Source organism: Rhagoletis pomonella, unplaced genomic scaffold (genome assembly GCF_013731165.1).
Source record: "Rhagoletis pomonella isolate Grant_MI unplaced genomic scaffold, Rhpom_1.0 Rhpom_scaffold_00001, whole genome shotgun sequence".
Taxonomy (NCBI): domain Eukaryota; kingdom Metazoa; phylum Arthropoda; class Insecta; order Diptera; family Tephritidae; genus Rhagoletis; species Rhagoletis pomonella.
In genome coordinates, this window is record NW_023458555.1 from 41191142 (window position 1) to 41208987 (window position 17846).

Below are 17846 nucleotides of genomic sequence, written 5' to 3' on the forward strand. Positions count from 1 at the left end.
CCTCATCGCAATTCACCTGACCTTATCTCACCTCAACTCACCTTAGCTTACATCACCTCATCTCACCTCACCTCTCCTATCTTTATCTCACGTCTTCTCATCTTAACCAATATTTAATATTGTAGATATGGATGGTCAGTCGATCGCAAGTAATAATTTAACTAAGCTGGTTATTATAAAAAATAAAAATAAGGTTTGTTCAAAAAAAAAAAAACGCAGTAAGGAAAATTTCAAGTTTTGAAATGACACAAAGGAAAACTCCGAAACACGTACACTTAATTTTGTGTCGTAGATTACGGCTCTGTAAATATACTGTTATTTTAGATCAGTTAGTTTTCACAAGATATTTTCATTTTATGTTTGCATTGTGAATGAAAAAAAATGCAAACTTTAGCAGGGAAAAAATTTTAAAAATAAAAGTTTTTTTGCAAATTCCCTTGATTTGTGTTAAAGCCTGTTCCTTTACAAAAATATCAATCTATCAACGAAGAAAATTTATTGCTAGATAAAATTGTAAATGGTCAACGGAAAATGCGTAATTTGCACTTAGATAACAGAACTACATAGTGAACAAACAACTACAGCTTCTAGAGTAGTCAACAAAGAGCATACATACATACATACATATATCACAGAGGTTCACCAAACGTATTCTAGTTAAATTAGTGAAAAACTGAAGCAAAATATTGTAGTAGTTTGTTTTGCAAAAATCTCTAGTAAATACACTTTTGGCAATCGTTTGCGATATGTATAACAAATTTAGCTAAAAATAACCATCGGATTAGAATTCTAGTCGCCTTCGAAAAAACATTTTCCTGATTTATATTTTTCAAAAATAAATTAATCTAGATATTTTGGTTATATATTTTTAATTCTGTACTTTCAACTTAGTTTTCACCTCTAAAATGTAACTATTCGCAATTACAATTCGTTTCCTTTATTTTTAAACCATTCTTTTCTTTTCTAAAACAAATATTTAGCACTGTCTCAAAGTACTTTGTATGTGTGTGAATTATTAAAAATAAAAATTTAATTAATTGTAAAATATGTAAATAAAAAGGTTTTTGTAAAATCTAAAACATTTTAAATATCCTAATAACTGTTATCACCTGTTATTATTCATTTTTATATCTACAATTTAATTTTTTCAGATTAATTTATTTATTTTTTCATGTAAATGTTGCATGACAAAATGCAAAAATATTCACTGTACAGCACCAGCAGCAGCAAGTATAGCTTGCGCATTCAATTCAATCTGATGCACAAGTACTTTTTTTTTTTTTTAATTTTAAGTTTTATAAATTTATATGTTTAGGTATGTATGTAAATATAAATATTACTTGATTTTATGAAGAATTTCCGTTACTAACTATATATGTCATTTAAAATGTCCTCTAAATGCATATTTTACTTAATTGCCAAACAAATACATTAGTCCCTAAACATCAGATTCTACTCGATGTATATACTTATATAGAAAATACACCCGGTATCTCTACTCTTACAAATCAACTATAGAAAACACTGAGAACGCTTCAACAACACTAGTGAGAAAAAATGTGTTCGTTTTTATTTACTTTCTGTTAATACTTACATATATGTATATGTATTGTATATTGTAATGTGTAAATGTAAAATAACTGTAAATATTTTTATTCCTTCAAACATCGCCATTTTTTTTTTTATAGAGAAAACATTTACAATTTCAATTGTACAATTTATTTCTTTTGAAAAACAAATTTAGATTATGACCGCCACAGTGGAGACGGTTTCCGAGCAATTGGATCTGGCTTCCATTTTGCCTGCGGATAGAGCTATAGCACGTTCTATAACGCTCTCCGATGCAGACGTAGGTGAGTTCTAACGCTGTACACAGGCACACAACCAAATTTCGTAACGCAAACACAGAGGAAATGCTAAAAAATGATCCTGCTGGGAAAACCAATGGTTGTGACGTAGAATATTCTCAGTACATAATAGTATTAACTAGCAGAAATATTTGTATCGTTATCGAAACAAATCGAAGTCCAAACGAAATTGTCCAACAACTATATGATTTTTTAATCGATTCAAATCGAACTAAAAATAGTCGATGCAGTAAGAAGTCGATGCGCCAAAAAATTGCACGAAGTTGGGATTTCCAATTTTTCGAGTTTTTGTGTATTATTAGCCAAAATTTTGTATGCAGTTGTTATTAAAAAGCTTCCCTGAGGATCCCTTTTGCTGGAGGAAAAAGGGAGGTAGGTCATTGAATTCTTTGGTCTTTGGTCTGCATAGGTAGATCAATATGCGTCAATTGAGGAAAAATTTAATGTGGATTCTTGAATTTTTTCGGATCGATTTACGTATCAATCGAAATTAAAAAGTCGATAAAAATCGAATCGGAAAGGCTAGATTAATCGGTCTTCGCTTTAACCGATTTAAAAACCCCATCTCTAGTAGGCCTACGATGTAACTTCTACCAATTGTGAAGTAGTCGGCTAGTCGGTTTCTAAAAGCTAAGAGCTACTAAGTATGATGCTTGATGCTTACTGACGGATCCATCGTGCGTTCTAAGGATACGAAGAGGTAGTGGCGTTTGATACGCGCCGGCTTCGCCTACCCGACAATCGGTTTGCTGGCGCACAATGTGGAAAATTAAGTTTGTTTATCAAAATCAAATATCTCCAGAACGAGAACTGATGGCGAAATAAGTGTAACGGTATTTTAAAGCTTTTGTTGGGTAAAACGAAATTCCCTAAACTTTTAAAATTACCATAAAAAATATAGGGTTTTAATTTTTTATCTATTTTTGTCCTGAAAACAGTAAGAATGAACTCTTGAAAAAGTTTTAAACGCACATATTTGCTTTTAATGCGTCAAGGAACCTATTTCCGAAAATCGTATCTAAATATGTGTGTGTTAAAAAATACACAAAATCCGAAATTTTACTTTTGAAATTTTTAATTTTTTTTTAACCTAAAAACACCACTTAAAAAATGTTTAAATATAATATAATAGAAAAACTATGTACAAGTATATTTATTTGTATTTAAAACTTTATTGAGAGATACACTGCACACAATTTCAAGTTAAAAATAAAAATAAAAATTTAAACCTTATACTACTAAAGAAAATTTTAAAGGTCAAGGTAAATTTTTATCCAAAGTTACTGTTTTGCTGGAATTCTGCATCATTTGCTATCTATACTCGTTCTCGATATATTTGATTTTGTTACAAAAATGTTGATTTCGAAAAAAAATATTATTTTTTCCATTGGCAGAACTTAGTTTTATGATAAAAGAAAAGTTCTGACCAAAATTCATCCAAATCAAAGATAGTCGATTTCAACTATTGGTCGATTCCCGTAAAGCAGTTAGAAACTAAAGTAAGGTGTCAGAACGAATGAGTCGAGTAAGGAAAATAGCTCTTGGTTTACTTACCATTCCATCTGATTTAATATTTTTTTTTTGATACTTTTTACTTTACCTGCTGGTAGGTAGCGCCAATGTAAGTGTAACCAAGGCATCGGTTATTGGAGAGAATGGCGGTGCAAATGGCAGTACTGGTGGTGGAGTTGGTGAAAATGGCAGCGTATCGGATGATGAGGACGATGAAGAAGATGGCGAAGATTTTTGGCATACATCGGTTGGTAAATTTAAATTTACCTTAGATCAATTGCCACAACCTCTACAGTACATACATCAACTTTTGACGGTAAGTGTTAGTGTTAAAGAAAAATTCGATAACGAAAAGAAAGATGATTAAATATCGATGTTGGATAAATAATGATAACGATAGTCTTTAGATAAAATCGATAATATTAACAAAACCACTTTCGATACAATTTAAGTTAAACCTAACAACCAAAGTATCAATAATGATGTTTATATTTATTGAGAAGACGATGGCGACTTTAGTTTTATGTCAAATCATACTTTTTGCTTCCAAGGATGTATAATTATTTATTACTAGAGAAGATACAAAATACATATTTTGGCGAAAAAGCATAAAATCGCATAAATATGATTATTTTGGTAATAAGTTAATTAATTTTCACACGGTGATAGCCGTGGTTGCTGACGAGGTTTGTTTAATTGACAAAAAGAAAAACCTAACCGAAAACGGAAAGTCCCGTTATTTTCTAGTAAATAATTTTAATACACTCGTATAAAGATTTCCACTGCTGTTTTCCAATAGTAAAGTTTCGCGCTAAACCAGTTTTAGTGGTTGCAAAATTTTTATGAAAATTGTTCGTTTTTAGCGAAAGCTGTTTAACATTTTCCAGGTGTGCTGCGAACAGAGCAGCGAGTTTTATCCTGCATCTATTATAACCAGGTCTGCAAACCACTCCAAAAATCGGTGCGGTTCGGTTCAGTGGTTCGAACCACTTAGAAAAAGCTTGTACCGGTTCACGAACCGGTTCACGAGTATCTCTGAACCACGGTTCGGTTCGGTTCGGTTCGGTTCAAATGGTTCACTTTCTTTATGCTAAAGGATACAAATGTTACAAAAATATGACAAATCCATAATATGAATATTAAAGGCTTTGTTACTGAGATCAAATTCAAATATCCACATGTATAGTGTAGGGATGGCTAAATTCGATATTCGAAGCTTCGAGACTCGAATTTTAGTTCCAAAATGGCGCATTTTCGAAATCGAACTTTGGGGTGCTAAAATGCTGTCAAAATCGAATTTTTCTAGAAAAAATCGAATTTCGCGTTTATTTTCAAAAAAGCTAAACTAAATTTGGCATAACTATGTGTAGCAAAAAATCGAACTTCACCCCCCCGCTACCCATCCATAGTATTGTGGTGGAAGCATAAATAGGGTCACGACATTTTGTCAAGTTTTTGTTATTTTTCTTTTGTTTATTTATGTTTATTTTTTTAACCATATAAGTCCAAGTTTTAATCTTTGTGCAAAAATTACAAATATTCTGCAAAGTTTCATCTAAATTGCAAACATTTTAGTAAGAATTTATAGGAAAAATTTTTTAGGTTTTAAGTTGATTTTTGAAAAAATTTTTAATGTTCACAAATTTTTTATAAATGTATAGCTCGTTATATAATAACAAGCATATAAATCCAAATTTCAAACTTTGTATGAAAATTTGAAAAACTGCAAACTTCAACAACGTTACATCAAAGCTCCACACATTTTAATCAGAACTAAAAAAATTTGAGTTTTTGAAATTTTGTTTTTGCTGGCGTTGTTAAGCATTTTTTTCATATAAGCAAAAAATCAAGCTTTCTTTATATTAACGAAATTACAACACGCGGAGTTGCCATCACACAAAAAAAAATGTCCTGTTTTACCATACCGGTTGCATTTATGGGAAAATTTGAGTATTACAAAACTTGAAAAATGCAGTAGTGGATTTTCATTTTGAACCGAACCGAACCATTTTTTTGGGATGGTTTTCGGTTCGGTTTTGGCATTTTAAAATAAAAACAGTTCGGTTCGTGGTTCGGTTGGAAGCCCGAAAAAAGTGACGGTTTGGTTCAAAAACCGGTTCGGTTCAAAACCGGTTTGCAGCCCTGATTATAACTGCTCAATATCAGCAACAAAAATATTTTGTGTGCAGCAACACTTCAATAAAATGTTGCACTATTTTCACCTGAAGAATTGTCATCTTTTAAATTCTGTCCAACAAAGACTTGTGACGTAGAGCGTTCAACTTCAATACATACATATATGTTGATATGTACAAAAACTTTTTATGCGATAATCAAAAAAATGTTTGTTATATACATGTTTGGGGCATACATATACATATCAAGGATATTTTTAATATTTTAGAGTCATTTTAATGATCATATAATCAAGGTTTTTGTGCATATTCTTGTCTACCCTCTTTATTACACATTCTTATCTCTGGGATATTATGTAACTAGTTTTGTTTCTAAATATACTTATATATCTTTATCCTCAGGAAATTCCTACTATCAAGAAACCGGAAATTCTCTATTATATACTACAATGTCTCAATGTAATGACACTACATGGCGATGCTTTGGCTAAAGCAGCACGCGAGCATCGTGGCTTTTTCATATGGTGCCAAGAAAATTTATTAATTAAAAAGTGAGTACATAACGAACGCTTTTTATAAGTCACCATATAAGCTTTAAAAGTTAAAAGTACCATTAACGTTTTACCCTTTTTTTACGTCTTTACTTCCCCACTTCTCTTTCTCTTCGCTCACTCGTACCGTGCGTATTCTTCTAAATTTTCCAGCCTCTGGGAACTTTGCAACGCCGAGCATTCGCACATTTGTCAGGCTGGCGTACCACTACTACTCCATTGCATAACCCTACCACTGGGTTCGGACGTATTTTGGCGTGTCGTGCAGGAGGCCTTTCACGACACCGACTGGCGTGTACGATTCACAGCAGTGGAGCGAGTCACCGTAATTACACGTTTCATGGACTCGACCCCATTGCGCACCGAAGTCGGACTGCAGACGGCGCTCGCTACGGCATTCTGTCATCTGATCGCCAGCATGGACGACATCAATGTGTATGTAGCGCAGCGGGCGACGCTCTATATTGGAACCATACATGACATGGCAATTCGGTCACTACTCTTCTGCTTGGAATCGCAATTCGATTTGTTCATCGTGGATCGTCCGGTAGTTTTACAATCTGTCTATCAGCTACATAATTCGCTATCCGATCGCAGAATTCTCACTTGGGAATTCTTTTTGAATCGTTTCGACACGTTATTTGTAGAGGCGCAAATTAATTTGGAGAAATGCGGCGATATTTCGTACCTACGCGATTTACGTAATTCCGAGAATGGCAGTGAGGCACTATCGTCCAAGATATTGAAAGCGCGTGAGGCGCTAAGTCAATCGGATACCAGCGGCAGCATGGCCAAAACGCTTAGTGCTTCATTTGGTACCAAGTGGCCGTACAAGCGTACAATGTCTGCACCTGCGAGCATGATACCACGACAGGATTCCAAATTTGGTGAGGCTTTGATGATCACCCGTCTCCCTTGTAATGTAAAGAATGTATACATTTTTTTATTCTAATTTTCGCAGTTCCAGAAAAGGAGAAAATCTACAGTCGACAAATATCAGCGCCTATACTCAAGCGGAAGACATCACGTTTCGGTTTGGGTCAGTTTTTAGGCTCTAGCGGCAACCATGCCAATGTTACTAGTCATAGTTATGCAACCACACAACACCATAATCGCGCCGGTCACGCCCACTCCCATCCATATGCCCATCCACACTCCTCACAACCAACCGCTTCGTCCAAACAACATTCTTTTGTCTCTGCCACCACGCACCATTGCCCTGTCCACAATCCCACTCAATCCACTACTACAATCACCGCCACTACCACCACATCCGCTCCTCATAGCCACTTCTTCTTCTCCTCCCATTCACCATCCATATCCACCACCACTTTTGCCGCGCATTTTGCGCATTTCACCAGTAGTAGTGCACATCCGCCATCAACATCCCAACCACAATCAGTAGCTACAATCTCAACGTTAGCCTCCTCCGCATCTCATAGTCAGAGTCATCAGTATTTAGTGCATTGCGTAGCGCCTACACCTAGTCAAACGTTTACAGCACACAGTCCAATGCCGACGTTGCGTGAAGCTGAGCCGCCGCAATCGAGTGCGCAAATGTTGTCAACACAAAAATCGTCACTACCACCACACCAGCCGCATCACGCCTCCTTTCATTCACACTTCCAGAAACATCCCTCCGCACCTAATCTCTTGCCGCCGCCATCTGTTACAGCGGTGCCTAGTCCCAGTCTCACGGCTTCAGTCAATCCGCTACTCCATTGCACGTGTGACACTGGTGGCGGCGCTACAGGTGCCAGCGGTATTGGTGGTGGTGGAAGTGGTGTTGGTGGTAGTGGCTTCGGTGGTGGCGGCGGCACCGCCACTAATGCGCCTACATCGGCACACCAAGGTAGGTTGTAGTGCATGCCCACAACTCCCTTCCTCTCCCCCTCTCCCAGAAAAAAAACCGCTCCAAAGCAACTGTGTGTCAATAATATGATTGTGTTTCCTTCAGTAATTGGCATTGTTTTTGTTCGTCTTCATTTTGAATGGAAATGTTTTTTATCGGTTTCGCAGATTGAATCCTAATACAAATACTATATGTATATGTCGTTCATAAAACTAGATAGCTCTGCTCCTAGATGTGTAAAGTGTTTAGTACAGTAATGGACGGAAATAGCATTTATCCGGTGTACGGCTCTCGAAAGCTTGAAAGACTGTACGAGGGCAAGGCCACCCTTCACCGCCATAGATCCGAAAGTTATACTCTACGAGAATAAGTTGAAATTAAAATCGGGTACGGCAGTAACGATCAGAAGAAGCTTTTGCTCTGTGCGAGCTTTAAAAAGCTTTCCACCCAGGCTACTGATTGAACTATAGAATAAATCCATCGATCCATTTGGTTGCTCGAAGAGTCGCTTGCGATTTCAGAAGAGAACGAAAATCTTTTTAATAAGATCTAGATTAAGAATAGTATATTTTTGTTAAGTCGTTAGGATAAAACGTCTGGCAGTACAGTTCTCTCTACAATTATTATCTGTTCAGGACCAAGCGTTAAGTACCCATGCAAAGTCATGCGTATAGTGAAACTAAAGACTTTCTTACCCGTACCCGTGGGTTATATTAGCAAATACGTATATTTGTGTAGATTGGTAAGGTATTTAGTATAAAACACTTGCATAAATATGTACACATGTATGTACGTATATATTTAAAACAGTGTCGATCAGAGACAGCTTTTACTATTTGCGCGTCCATATAGAATCTATGGAAGGCTCATAACAGATTTAAATTAGGTCTTTTGAACGATACAAGCAGTATACATAAGCTTATAGAAATATAGAATTGGCCATCGAGTTACTTTTAAGTCATATTTTTAAAGTAGCAACAGCTAGAGAGAGCTTTTACTCTTCAAACGTCTAGATGTGTAGAAAGCTTAGGCACTGCCGATTACCGCTTGAAAACAGAGAGAGCTTTTATTTTGTGCCAGCCGCAAGGGTACATGTAAATCAGCGCCGACCAGACTCTTTCGCGACTGTATAAAATATTTACCAAGACTGAAAAGCTTTTCCACGGGATGTGAACTAGTCGTGCTTGCATTAAAGATACTTTCAGGCATTTAAACCAGCGATGGGCAGCGAAAGCTTTTACTCTGCATGCATCACAAAATGCTTAGAAAGCTTAAACGAGCTTTGTAAGCGGACAAGGCGGTGCACATCGCCGATTTAAACCAGCCACGACCAAGTCCGATCCCGCCGGAGAAACCACAGAGTGAAAGCTCTATCTTTCTCTCGCTCTCTCTGATGATCACTGATTTAAAGTTTGTTGAGAGAACTTTTAAAAAAGTAATGTTGAGTAAAGAAGGCCGGAATGCGGGCTGAACTCTTCAAAGCTCTCAGCTTTATACGGACGCGCACAGAGTAAAAGCTTTCTCTGAGCATCACTGGTCTGCGAGAAAATGAGCCATAAAGTTAAATCAGTCATGCTCAGAGAGAGATTTTACTCTGTGCGCATTCATATAAAATCTACCATCACTGAACTACTTAAATAGACAGCAGATTTTTCTCTAAAAAAAAATCATTACAAGGCATTAGACGGAAGTTTTACAGCATTTAAAAAAGAAAACACCGGATGGCCCATTCTACAAATATACATACTTATATGTACTAACATGACATGCTTCCTTAATCGCTGTGTGCTTTTGTCCTTCTCCTCTCTCTCTGTCCTTATCTCTTCCATTCCCTTTTTGAGAATAGCATTTTTATGTCTGTGTGCACATTTCTATGTTACTTCTCTCTTATTGCATGTTACTGGAAATAGAGCCTACTGGAAAGTTGTATGAAGCATTGTAAATCGCAGACCTTCGTCAAACATACATACATAGGTCGGACAGATAATAGAGAAAGTATTATCTTATTCGTAAAGAGAACCGCAATAGCCTTCGGTATTAATGCGCACAATGAACTTGAGTTCCCTGTCGAATTCGTATAAATCCCACCAAAGGTGTGGAAAGTCCTGCTCGAAAAACCGATTTAACAATGCCTTCTATAGAAGGCACTTGTATAGCATTTTGCGCGCGCTGCTCGCACAGTCCCAATGGCCGAGTGAGCAAAGCACAGGTGTGTGCCATTCGATAGATCCAAGGTTTAAATCCTCGGATGAAGGAATATTTTTTTATTCATTTTGTTTTCAGTCCTTTAATTATGTTTTAAAAAGAAAAATATTACTTTTTTAATTTCGTTTAATATTTAAAAACTTATTTTTTTTTTTAATTTTTAGATTCTGTTTTTGATAATTTTTTTTTCTTTCTTTAATTTAATTTTATATTCATTTTGAGTTTTGTTTTAAAAAGAAATATATTTTTTAAATTCAATTTTATTTTTAAGAACATGATTTTTTCATCTATTTTAATTTAATATTTTTTAATATAATTATCGTTAAATATTTAGTTTATATGATTTAAAAAAAAAAATTAAGGAGCTTATATAATTTTTTTTCTTTTTTATCATTAATTTATCTTTTTTAATTCATTCTATTTTTTCCTTTTTCAATTTAATTTCCAGATACTATTGTTGTAAAAAGAAGCATAAGGTTTAGAATCATGTTATTTTCAAAACTTATGTTATTAATTTTTTCCCCTTTCTTTATTTATTTTTTTTTCGTTTTTATTGTTTTTAGTTTTAAAAAGATTTTTCTTATTTTACTTTAATTTTAAGGCACTTCTTTTAATTTTCTTCTTTTTTTATTTAATTTTCTTTAACTTCTTCTACTACTTCTTGTTTTATAACTTTATTTATTCATTCTTTTATTTAATTTAAAATTCTTTTCATTTTCAGTTTTTATTGTTTTAAAAAGAAAATTATGTATATTTTTTAATTTCATTTAAATATTAGAAAAGTTATTACTAAATGGTAAACAGAAAAACTCTAAAACCCCCTCGTTCCTACGGATGTCGGGAAATAGCGGTACATGGATAATATCGATATTTTGCTTCGACGCATACAAAATTTTTTTTGTGGAGGGGTGGTGGTTTTTGGGGTTAAACTACGTGTAAGTCAGTGGCGGACCCACGGGGGTGTTTTAATATATAGACGCCATATTATACACACACATGCGCTATATTAAAACACCCCCCGTGGGTCCGCCACTGACTGACACGTAGTTTAGCGCCCAAAGCCCCCCCTCCCACCCTGGATCCGCCACTGGATAAATCCTATGCAAATCTATATATCATTGTATGCCCTTCGATGTATCGAAAAATATGGATGTACTTTTTGATGTATCGAATCAAAGGAAATACATCGATGTATTTTTGGCACTGACTTGTTCCAGATCTCTCAATTATCTAGTGTTTCGAAAAAAAAATAAAAGAGCTTTTGTCTTTCAAATACTGTGGTGGATTGGAACACGTTTGCCAGAATTGTCCTGTTAGTGGTGATATGCTGGTGCGCTGTATCCACAGACTTGCCTTTAAAGCTTCTCTCGGAAACTACTATTCAACTGTATTTTTTAACTGTAATTTTTTAACGCCATCATAGCCTTAGAGGTGGCCGCTTCAACATGCGTCCTCCGCGGAAGTTTGGAGTACAGGATAAGATCCAGATACTTCAATTTTGTGACAACATTTACCGGAACCCCATCCAAGGCTTAGTTTCTCATCCTCCTAGTAAAAGGGATGATGGTTGTCTTAAAGGGATTAATATTAAGACCCAAATCAGCACACTACCTGTTTGCTGGATTAAGTCCCCCTTGAATGATGTCGCAGATGGTACTCTCGAACTTCTCACTAGCAATAATCACAATATCATCCACGTACATTACAGCGGAGACCATTGTCAAGGAGTATCTGCAGGAATTCGTACACAACTAAACTCCACAAGAGAGGAGACTGCATCCGTACTTGCGGGCAAACTTTTTAACCGACTCAAAAAAAAGGAGGAGTTTGTCGGAATATTTTTTATTTTTTTATGGATGTTACTGCCAAACTTTGGACCACGTCAACCGATTTTTTTGTGCAACGGAAAGGTAGTGTCTCAGAGGTGGTCCAATACTAATTTGGTTTAGATCCGGACATTGGATCATGAAATATATATATATATATATATTTTTTTTTTTAAGTCGGTTTTTTTGCTAAACATTACTTGTGTTGCTTGAATTTGTACTATGCTGTCACCGACTTCGGGAAGGTATATTCAGAAAAAGTTTTGGTGCGTTAGAGCTTGAAAAATTGCGTCAGGATGGTTAGTCTCTTAGAGCTAATTTTTAGTTAAAAATAATAAACAATTTTAAAAACTTTAAATAATCATCGTGCTTTGAGCATTATTTGTTTGTAAAAACTTTTCCCAAATGTGTTATTTATTTTATTTCATGTTCATTCTCATACTTAGAATTATCACGTGTTTCATTTTACGTACTCATCAGTAGAGCTGTTTTAGGGTATTACAACTAAGTTCTTACTAAGCACTTGCAGTGACAATAGATCGTCAAACTTGTCTCACTCGGAACATTTCTAAGCTAGCTGCTCTCACAGCGTTTCGAGTTAGGAAAGTTTTACTGCCATTAATTTTGGATAAATGTTTAACTACTTGTCCGCTTCCCTTTTCACAAGATTGCCAAACATGTGTGTGTACTTCTACACTGGTATGTATGTATTTTATAAATGTAGTTTTTTGAAGCTTGCCTATAATAATCGTACCCTATTCAAAAACAATAAATATAGTACATTGTAATAAATAACTGTACATATATACTTATGCATAGAACTCAAACTTAGATGTTGTGTTGTAATATGATAAAAAAAATGTTGTAAAACCAAATATGTATGTATATCTCAAAGCTTAAAGATGAAGCTAAAAAGCTTGACTGCTGCATTTTCAGCTTCATCCTTTTCTCAAGCATCTGAAATTTATTAAGTATATTAACACAAATTTTCGCTTCACCACCAAACAGACGGTCATATTCACTCGCTAGGCGGCATTAATGATGACAACCTTATCGGCCTGCTGAGCCGCATTACCGAGCTGGAGGAATCCGATCGTGAAACCATACATCTGCTGGTTTTCTTGCTTATGCAGTTTATGTCACGCACCGATCAGGCATTCCCCTCGGAAGATAAACCCATCTCCAAGACGCAAAATATTGTGCTCAAACATTTATTTTTGCTTCTGGGTCACAATCAGATCGACAAGACTTTCCACACAACACCGGAGAATCTACGGTAGGTCTTACCGTGTAAGAATTAGAACTAAACTTATTTATATGTGTTTTTCTTCTTTCGCCCACATTCTTTCAGCGCTTCGGCAGTTTTCAATGCTTTTCTTGCTAATCTACCACAAGTATTGGATCAAAATCACTTGATCGGCGGTCTTATACTTCCCTCGGTTATGCAGATCATATTGTATGCGCCTAATCCTAGTAACACGGCTGCCGATTGCTACCAAAATTTGGTGTTCAACTACTCGCTTTGGTATTTGGAACAATATCCACGTCGTAATTGGATGCTTACCATTCTTGTGGTGCTCTACAAGTATTCATATACCCAGCCTCCGCATAGTGCCTATGTCATTTCGGCTATGCGCATGGTTATGAACAGTTTGCGCAACCATTTCCATCAATGTCGTCGCATACCGACTACTACCATATTGGACATACAAGGCACATCGCGTTCGCGCGACGTTAGTCAACCCTCGCTGGGCACAGATCCCGATGATAAGGATCCCAGTCCACCGGCCAGTCCAATGTTTCCCTCGGAGGGCACAAGCGCAGCCTCTAAGAGCAAGGGACAGAATGTGGCTTTTACACCGAAACTACAGCACGCATTCCGCAAGTATAATGACTCCAGCCTAGAGGCCGATGAAACGGAATCGGAACTGGTTGCGATACCTGAAAGTGATTTGTCAGATAGCACTTTGCATGGCAGCAGCGCGCCGGTAAGTAGAATTCGTTTTATTTTTCAAACGGCGCAAAGAAAAGTAGCAAATTGTTTCATTCAGCAGGGTTCATTTGATGATACCGTGCACTTCGAAGAAACACCGCTTGGTAAGGCAGATATGCAGAGAGTACGCGGCCCGCGTGCAATCGAGTATGAAGAGGTAAGTAGACTGTACGGGAAAAATGTTGAAATTGATTCATTATTTGCACGACTAGAAAACCATGAAGCCACATCACAAGTCCATGATTACTACCAAAACCGGCGACACTTACACAACAAAAATTAGAACATCGGGTGCACAAGAAGCCGTTAGCACCACAGTCGTTACCACGCATGCGCGTCATAGTTTACAGGAGGGCGTACGCATGATCGTTACTCCGCTAGTGGGCGCCGATACCGCTGCCGAGACGGCTATTGTCAGTCCACCCGTTGATGTGCACCGCGCCATCACAGTGCGCAATAAGTCACTTGAGACTGCAGCCGCCTCGACATCGAAGATGTTTGCCGCGATTGCCACGAATCATTTGAAAGCTTTGGGCGCCCTGCAAGATATACAAACCAAGTCTAGCGATAGTAACTCGAAGTCGCTAACATCCAGCAATGGTAATCGATCGACCAATAGCAGCACTGAGAGCTCAGACAAGCGACAACAACAACAACAACAACAACAGCCATGCACTTCACAACAAACACAATTGCAGCAACAACAGCAGCAGCATCAGGCTGCTACTTCCAAGAAGCCAATTGGTCGCCACAAGACCATCGTGGAATGCAGTGCTGGCACTTCTTCTTCATCTACAGGCACCGATGACTCGCGTCTCAGCGCAAATCACAAGAAACCCACGGGAAAATCGCTAAAACGCTCCGATAAAGCATACGGTTCCCCCGATTCGCCACTCTCCAAAATGAGTGTCATGCCTAATCCAGTCGATGAGATGGACGCCGCCAAGCTGCCTGCACCGAAAAGTATAGCCGCACTCGAAATACCCACACCAGAACGTTTATTACCGATTGGCACACACGAGTCTGTTGGTGGCTTGGTTGATCGCTTGCGCGAGGGTCTCAATATACCAGACATCAGTCACCTCAAACAGGACAGCCTCGATGTGTCTGAGAGCACCAAGGATGATGTGACGCCCAGCAGTCGTACCACATCACCACGTCGCCTCATTAAACAGGTGGCACTCGAATCGCCACCAAATGCAAGCGGCGCAGGACAACAAGATCTACACTCTTCGATATTAAGGAGCGTCACACAGGAAGTTAAACCCGCCATTAGCGTTGCGGCTGCTACAAGTGCGGGTGGAATGCATGCAGCGGGTAAACCAGAGCCACCAAAACGTCCACGTCAGAAATTGGCACCCTTCAATGTCGATGCTAGCGCTATACCAGACATACGCTCACGTTTTGCTGGTGCATGGCCGCCACCACCTTATCAGCCGCCAGAAGAGCTGGACGACGATGCGGAAGAAAGTAATGAGAACGGTAATGGACATAGTAGTGCAGCAGCGCAACCGAATCGTGTGGTGAGTCGATAACTTTTTTTTAAGAATTTAGTTACTCTTTAACTTGCGCATATCTTCTTTTGCAGAGTACACGCCGAGTTGGTGATTATACAATTTGTGATCGTTGCACTGATTGTGGTGCCCTCATCGAGGAATATACTGATGAAGATATTGGCATATTAATTGTCATACTCGGCACATTCATACATCGTGAACCGGCAATGGCAGCACCATTTCTACCAGAGATATTAACGCTCACATCAAGGTAAAATTTAGCAGTATGACTAACTTAAAACCATTTCGTCGGGGACAGGCTAAGTAAACAAGAATGAAGGAATTGTCAAAGCTTGTTGAAGGCCCTAAATGGCCGTAGAGCGTTGGTTGGGCCGGAAGAATTTTAAGACCTGAGTTTTTTAGGTTCCCCTTCAGTGGTGTTGTCCACCGACCCGTGCCGCTTTGACCTAATTGCCCAATTCCAGCTTTTGGCAAGGACACCCTTGGCCCACTGAATGCGCTCTTTCTGCTCCTGAAAGGACTTTAAATGCGCCCGAAGAGTTTGGCCGATGAGGCCTCCGTGGACCCGCGATACCCAACGGGTTTTCGACATTATTAATACTGTATCCGTTGGCGGCATTTTTACCCGTACAGCGATTCAGGGCACGGTAACGCATGACACCCTTGATTAGGGGGGCAGGGTAGAATCGACAGCCTAAGGTCCAGATCCATAGTGCTCGGTGGAAACAGGGTCACACTGATGAGGGCGTGGCTAAGCCTACAGGATCACCTACATATGTGCTGTGTTACGCTTCATCCACACCCTCGATTTCGCTTGAGCCTAATTTTACAACTTGAGCAGTTTGGTTTCATTGTCAGTTTAAATGGGATCAATCAATTTTACTTCCTAGCCTTTACCGGAATTATACTTTTCTTCATATGTAGTTGACCAGCATAAGGATATCTGAATGAACTACATGTACATATAAAGCCAGGAAAGAATTGTACAAATTCATGACACGATTATTTTTTAATGACCGACTTTGTCATTTGTCATTTTTGCCATTTAATGCCTAGTAGAAATCCAGCATAAGGCTTTGAGACCAATAAGCCTATGTCTTTCGTCTTCAAAACGTTTGGGAGACTTTTAGATCTGCACCGACAGGAAGTATGCACGAAGTAGAGTTTGCTCTTTTACAAACGGTTTACCATGGCTACCCTTAAAGATATTAAGAGTGCACAATAATGTATGTAAATGTAGAATGCATACTTGAGGCGCTTACAAAAAAGGGCCAGAGTGCGGCACCCGGTTGCAGATAGTATATTTGTTAAAGAGAAGAATAACGCTGAATTCGGTTCTCAAAGCACGATATTATGGCTTCTGTACCTGAATAAATCTGCCGACGATGCAGCCATAATTGTATCCAGATGATTTCCTTAGGTTATGAGCGTAATTCCATAAATTGTTCTCTCAATGTGAATGAGCAGAAATCTGACTCTTCCAAAAATTAGAAACACTGCCGAATTTTACTAAACCTAAATGCGAGAGTATAGAACTTGATCTTTCACAAGGCGAAAGTTAACTGGAGCTTTGAGGAGCGAGGAATGCGTCAGTGGTCCGCTTTTCAGCTAAAACAATGCTAGGTAACAGTTGGTAATTGAAGCCAAGGATTTTAGACTTGACATTGTTATATCCCGACCCATACTATCAATACATAAAACCGCCGAATGAAATTTCCAAACCACTGTGACTAAGTTCGTGGAATGCCACGCGCTTGGAGGGCAGACAAATCAAAAATGAAACGCAAAGCAGATGCAGAGATTTGTACTGAGCCATTCAATTTGAGATTGTCCTATCGGACCCAGAAAGCGTCTACCGGACAGACAAGCTTAGGTCAGAAATTGTGGAGGGCTTTGTCCTACAGGATGGTATAGTACTACGTCCTGTTGTTGTTATAGCGACTTAACGTTGCTATCAAGCTCGCCTAATAGTACGACTAGGAAAAGTGCTGTTTCTACCGGGTCAGACCAAAGGGATAGGGATGTTAGCTGGCTAGGTTTAAGGGATCAAGTGAAGAGATGACTGGTATCGTGTGGGTGGTTTTTGAACTCCGATGACGGCATTAAGGGCGTGATAATTTGTAATGGTGGTAACTGTCTCTTGCTGGCGTCCCCAAAATTGGAGCGCCAAGCGTTGAGTTTTCCAATGCCAACGAGTGCCAGCGCGAGCTATACCCAAATCAACGCGGTGTAAGTTTTGACGTTTTCTCATTTCCTATCGTTTTAATTTTCGTTTCCTCTTTTACTTTTTGTCCTCTCTCTTTCTCTCCGATGCAACGAACTTCAATTCGTAACGCCCTGTCAAAAATGAAAATTCCATTTGCTCGGCGCCAGCGCCGCGTTACTGT

At 38.1% G+C, this 17846-nt stretch overlaps 1 protein-coding gene across 7 annotated transcripts in view; it reads left to right on the plus strand.

Moving 5' to 3' along the window:
- The window catches only part of LOC118744186 (protein unc-79 homolog), a 44802-nt gene that overhangs the window by 18773 nt on the left and 8183 nt on the right, over positions 1–17846 (plus strand). For 3 of the 7 annotated variants that reach the window (XM_036477017.1, XM_036477051.1, XM_036477033.1), the window contains 10 exons: positions 1745–1853; positions 3479–3696; positions 5918–6066; positions 6220–6953; positions 7028–7105; positions 12958–13225; positions 13301–13937; positions 14001–14099; positions 14155–15465; positions 15531–15709. In XM_036477017.1, the coding sequence (XP_036332910.1) occupies positions 1745–1853; positions 3479–3696; positions 5918–6066; positions 6220–6953; positions 7028–7105; positions 12958–13225; positions 13301–13937; positions 14001–14099; positions 14155–15465; positions 15531–15709 (3782 nt within the window). Of the gene's footprint in view, positions 1–1744; positions 1854–3478; positions 3697–5917; positions 6067–6219; positions 6954–7027; positions 7919–12957; positions 13226–13300; positions 13938–14000; positions 14100–14154; positions 15466–15530; positions 15710–17846 lie in introns of all 7 variants that reach the window. The other 4 variants (XM_036477024.1, XM_036477059.1, XM_036477042.1 and 1 more) reach the window with 2 other exon arrangements.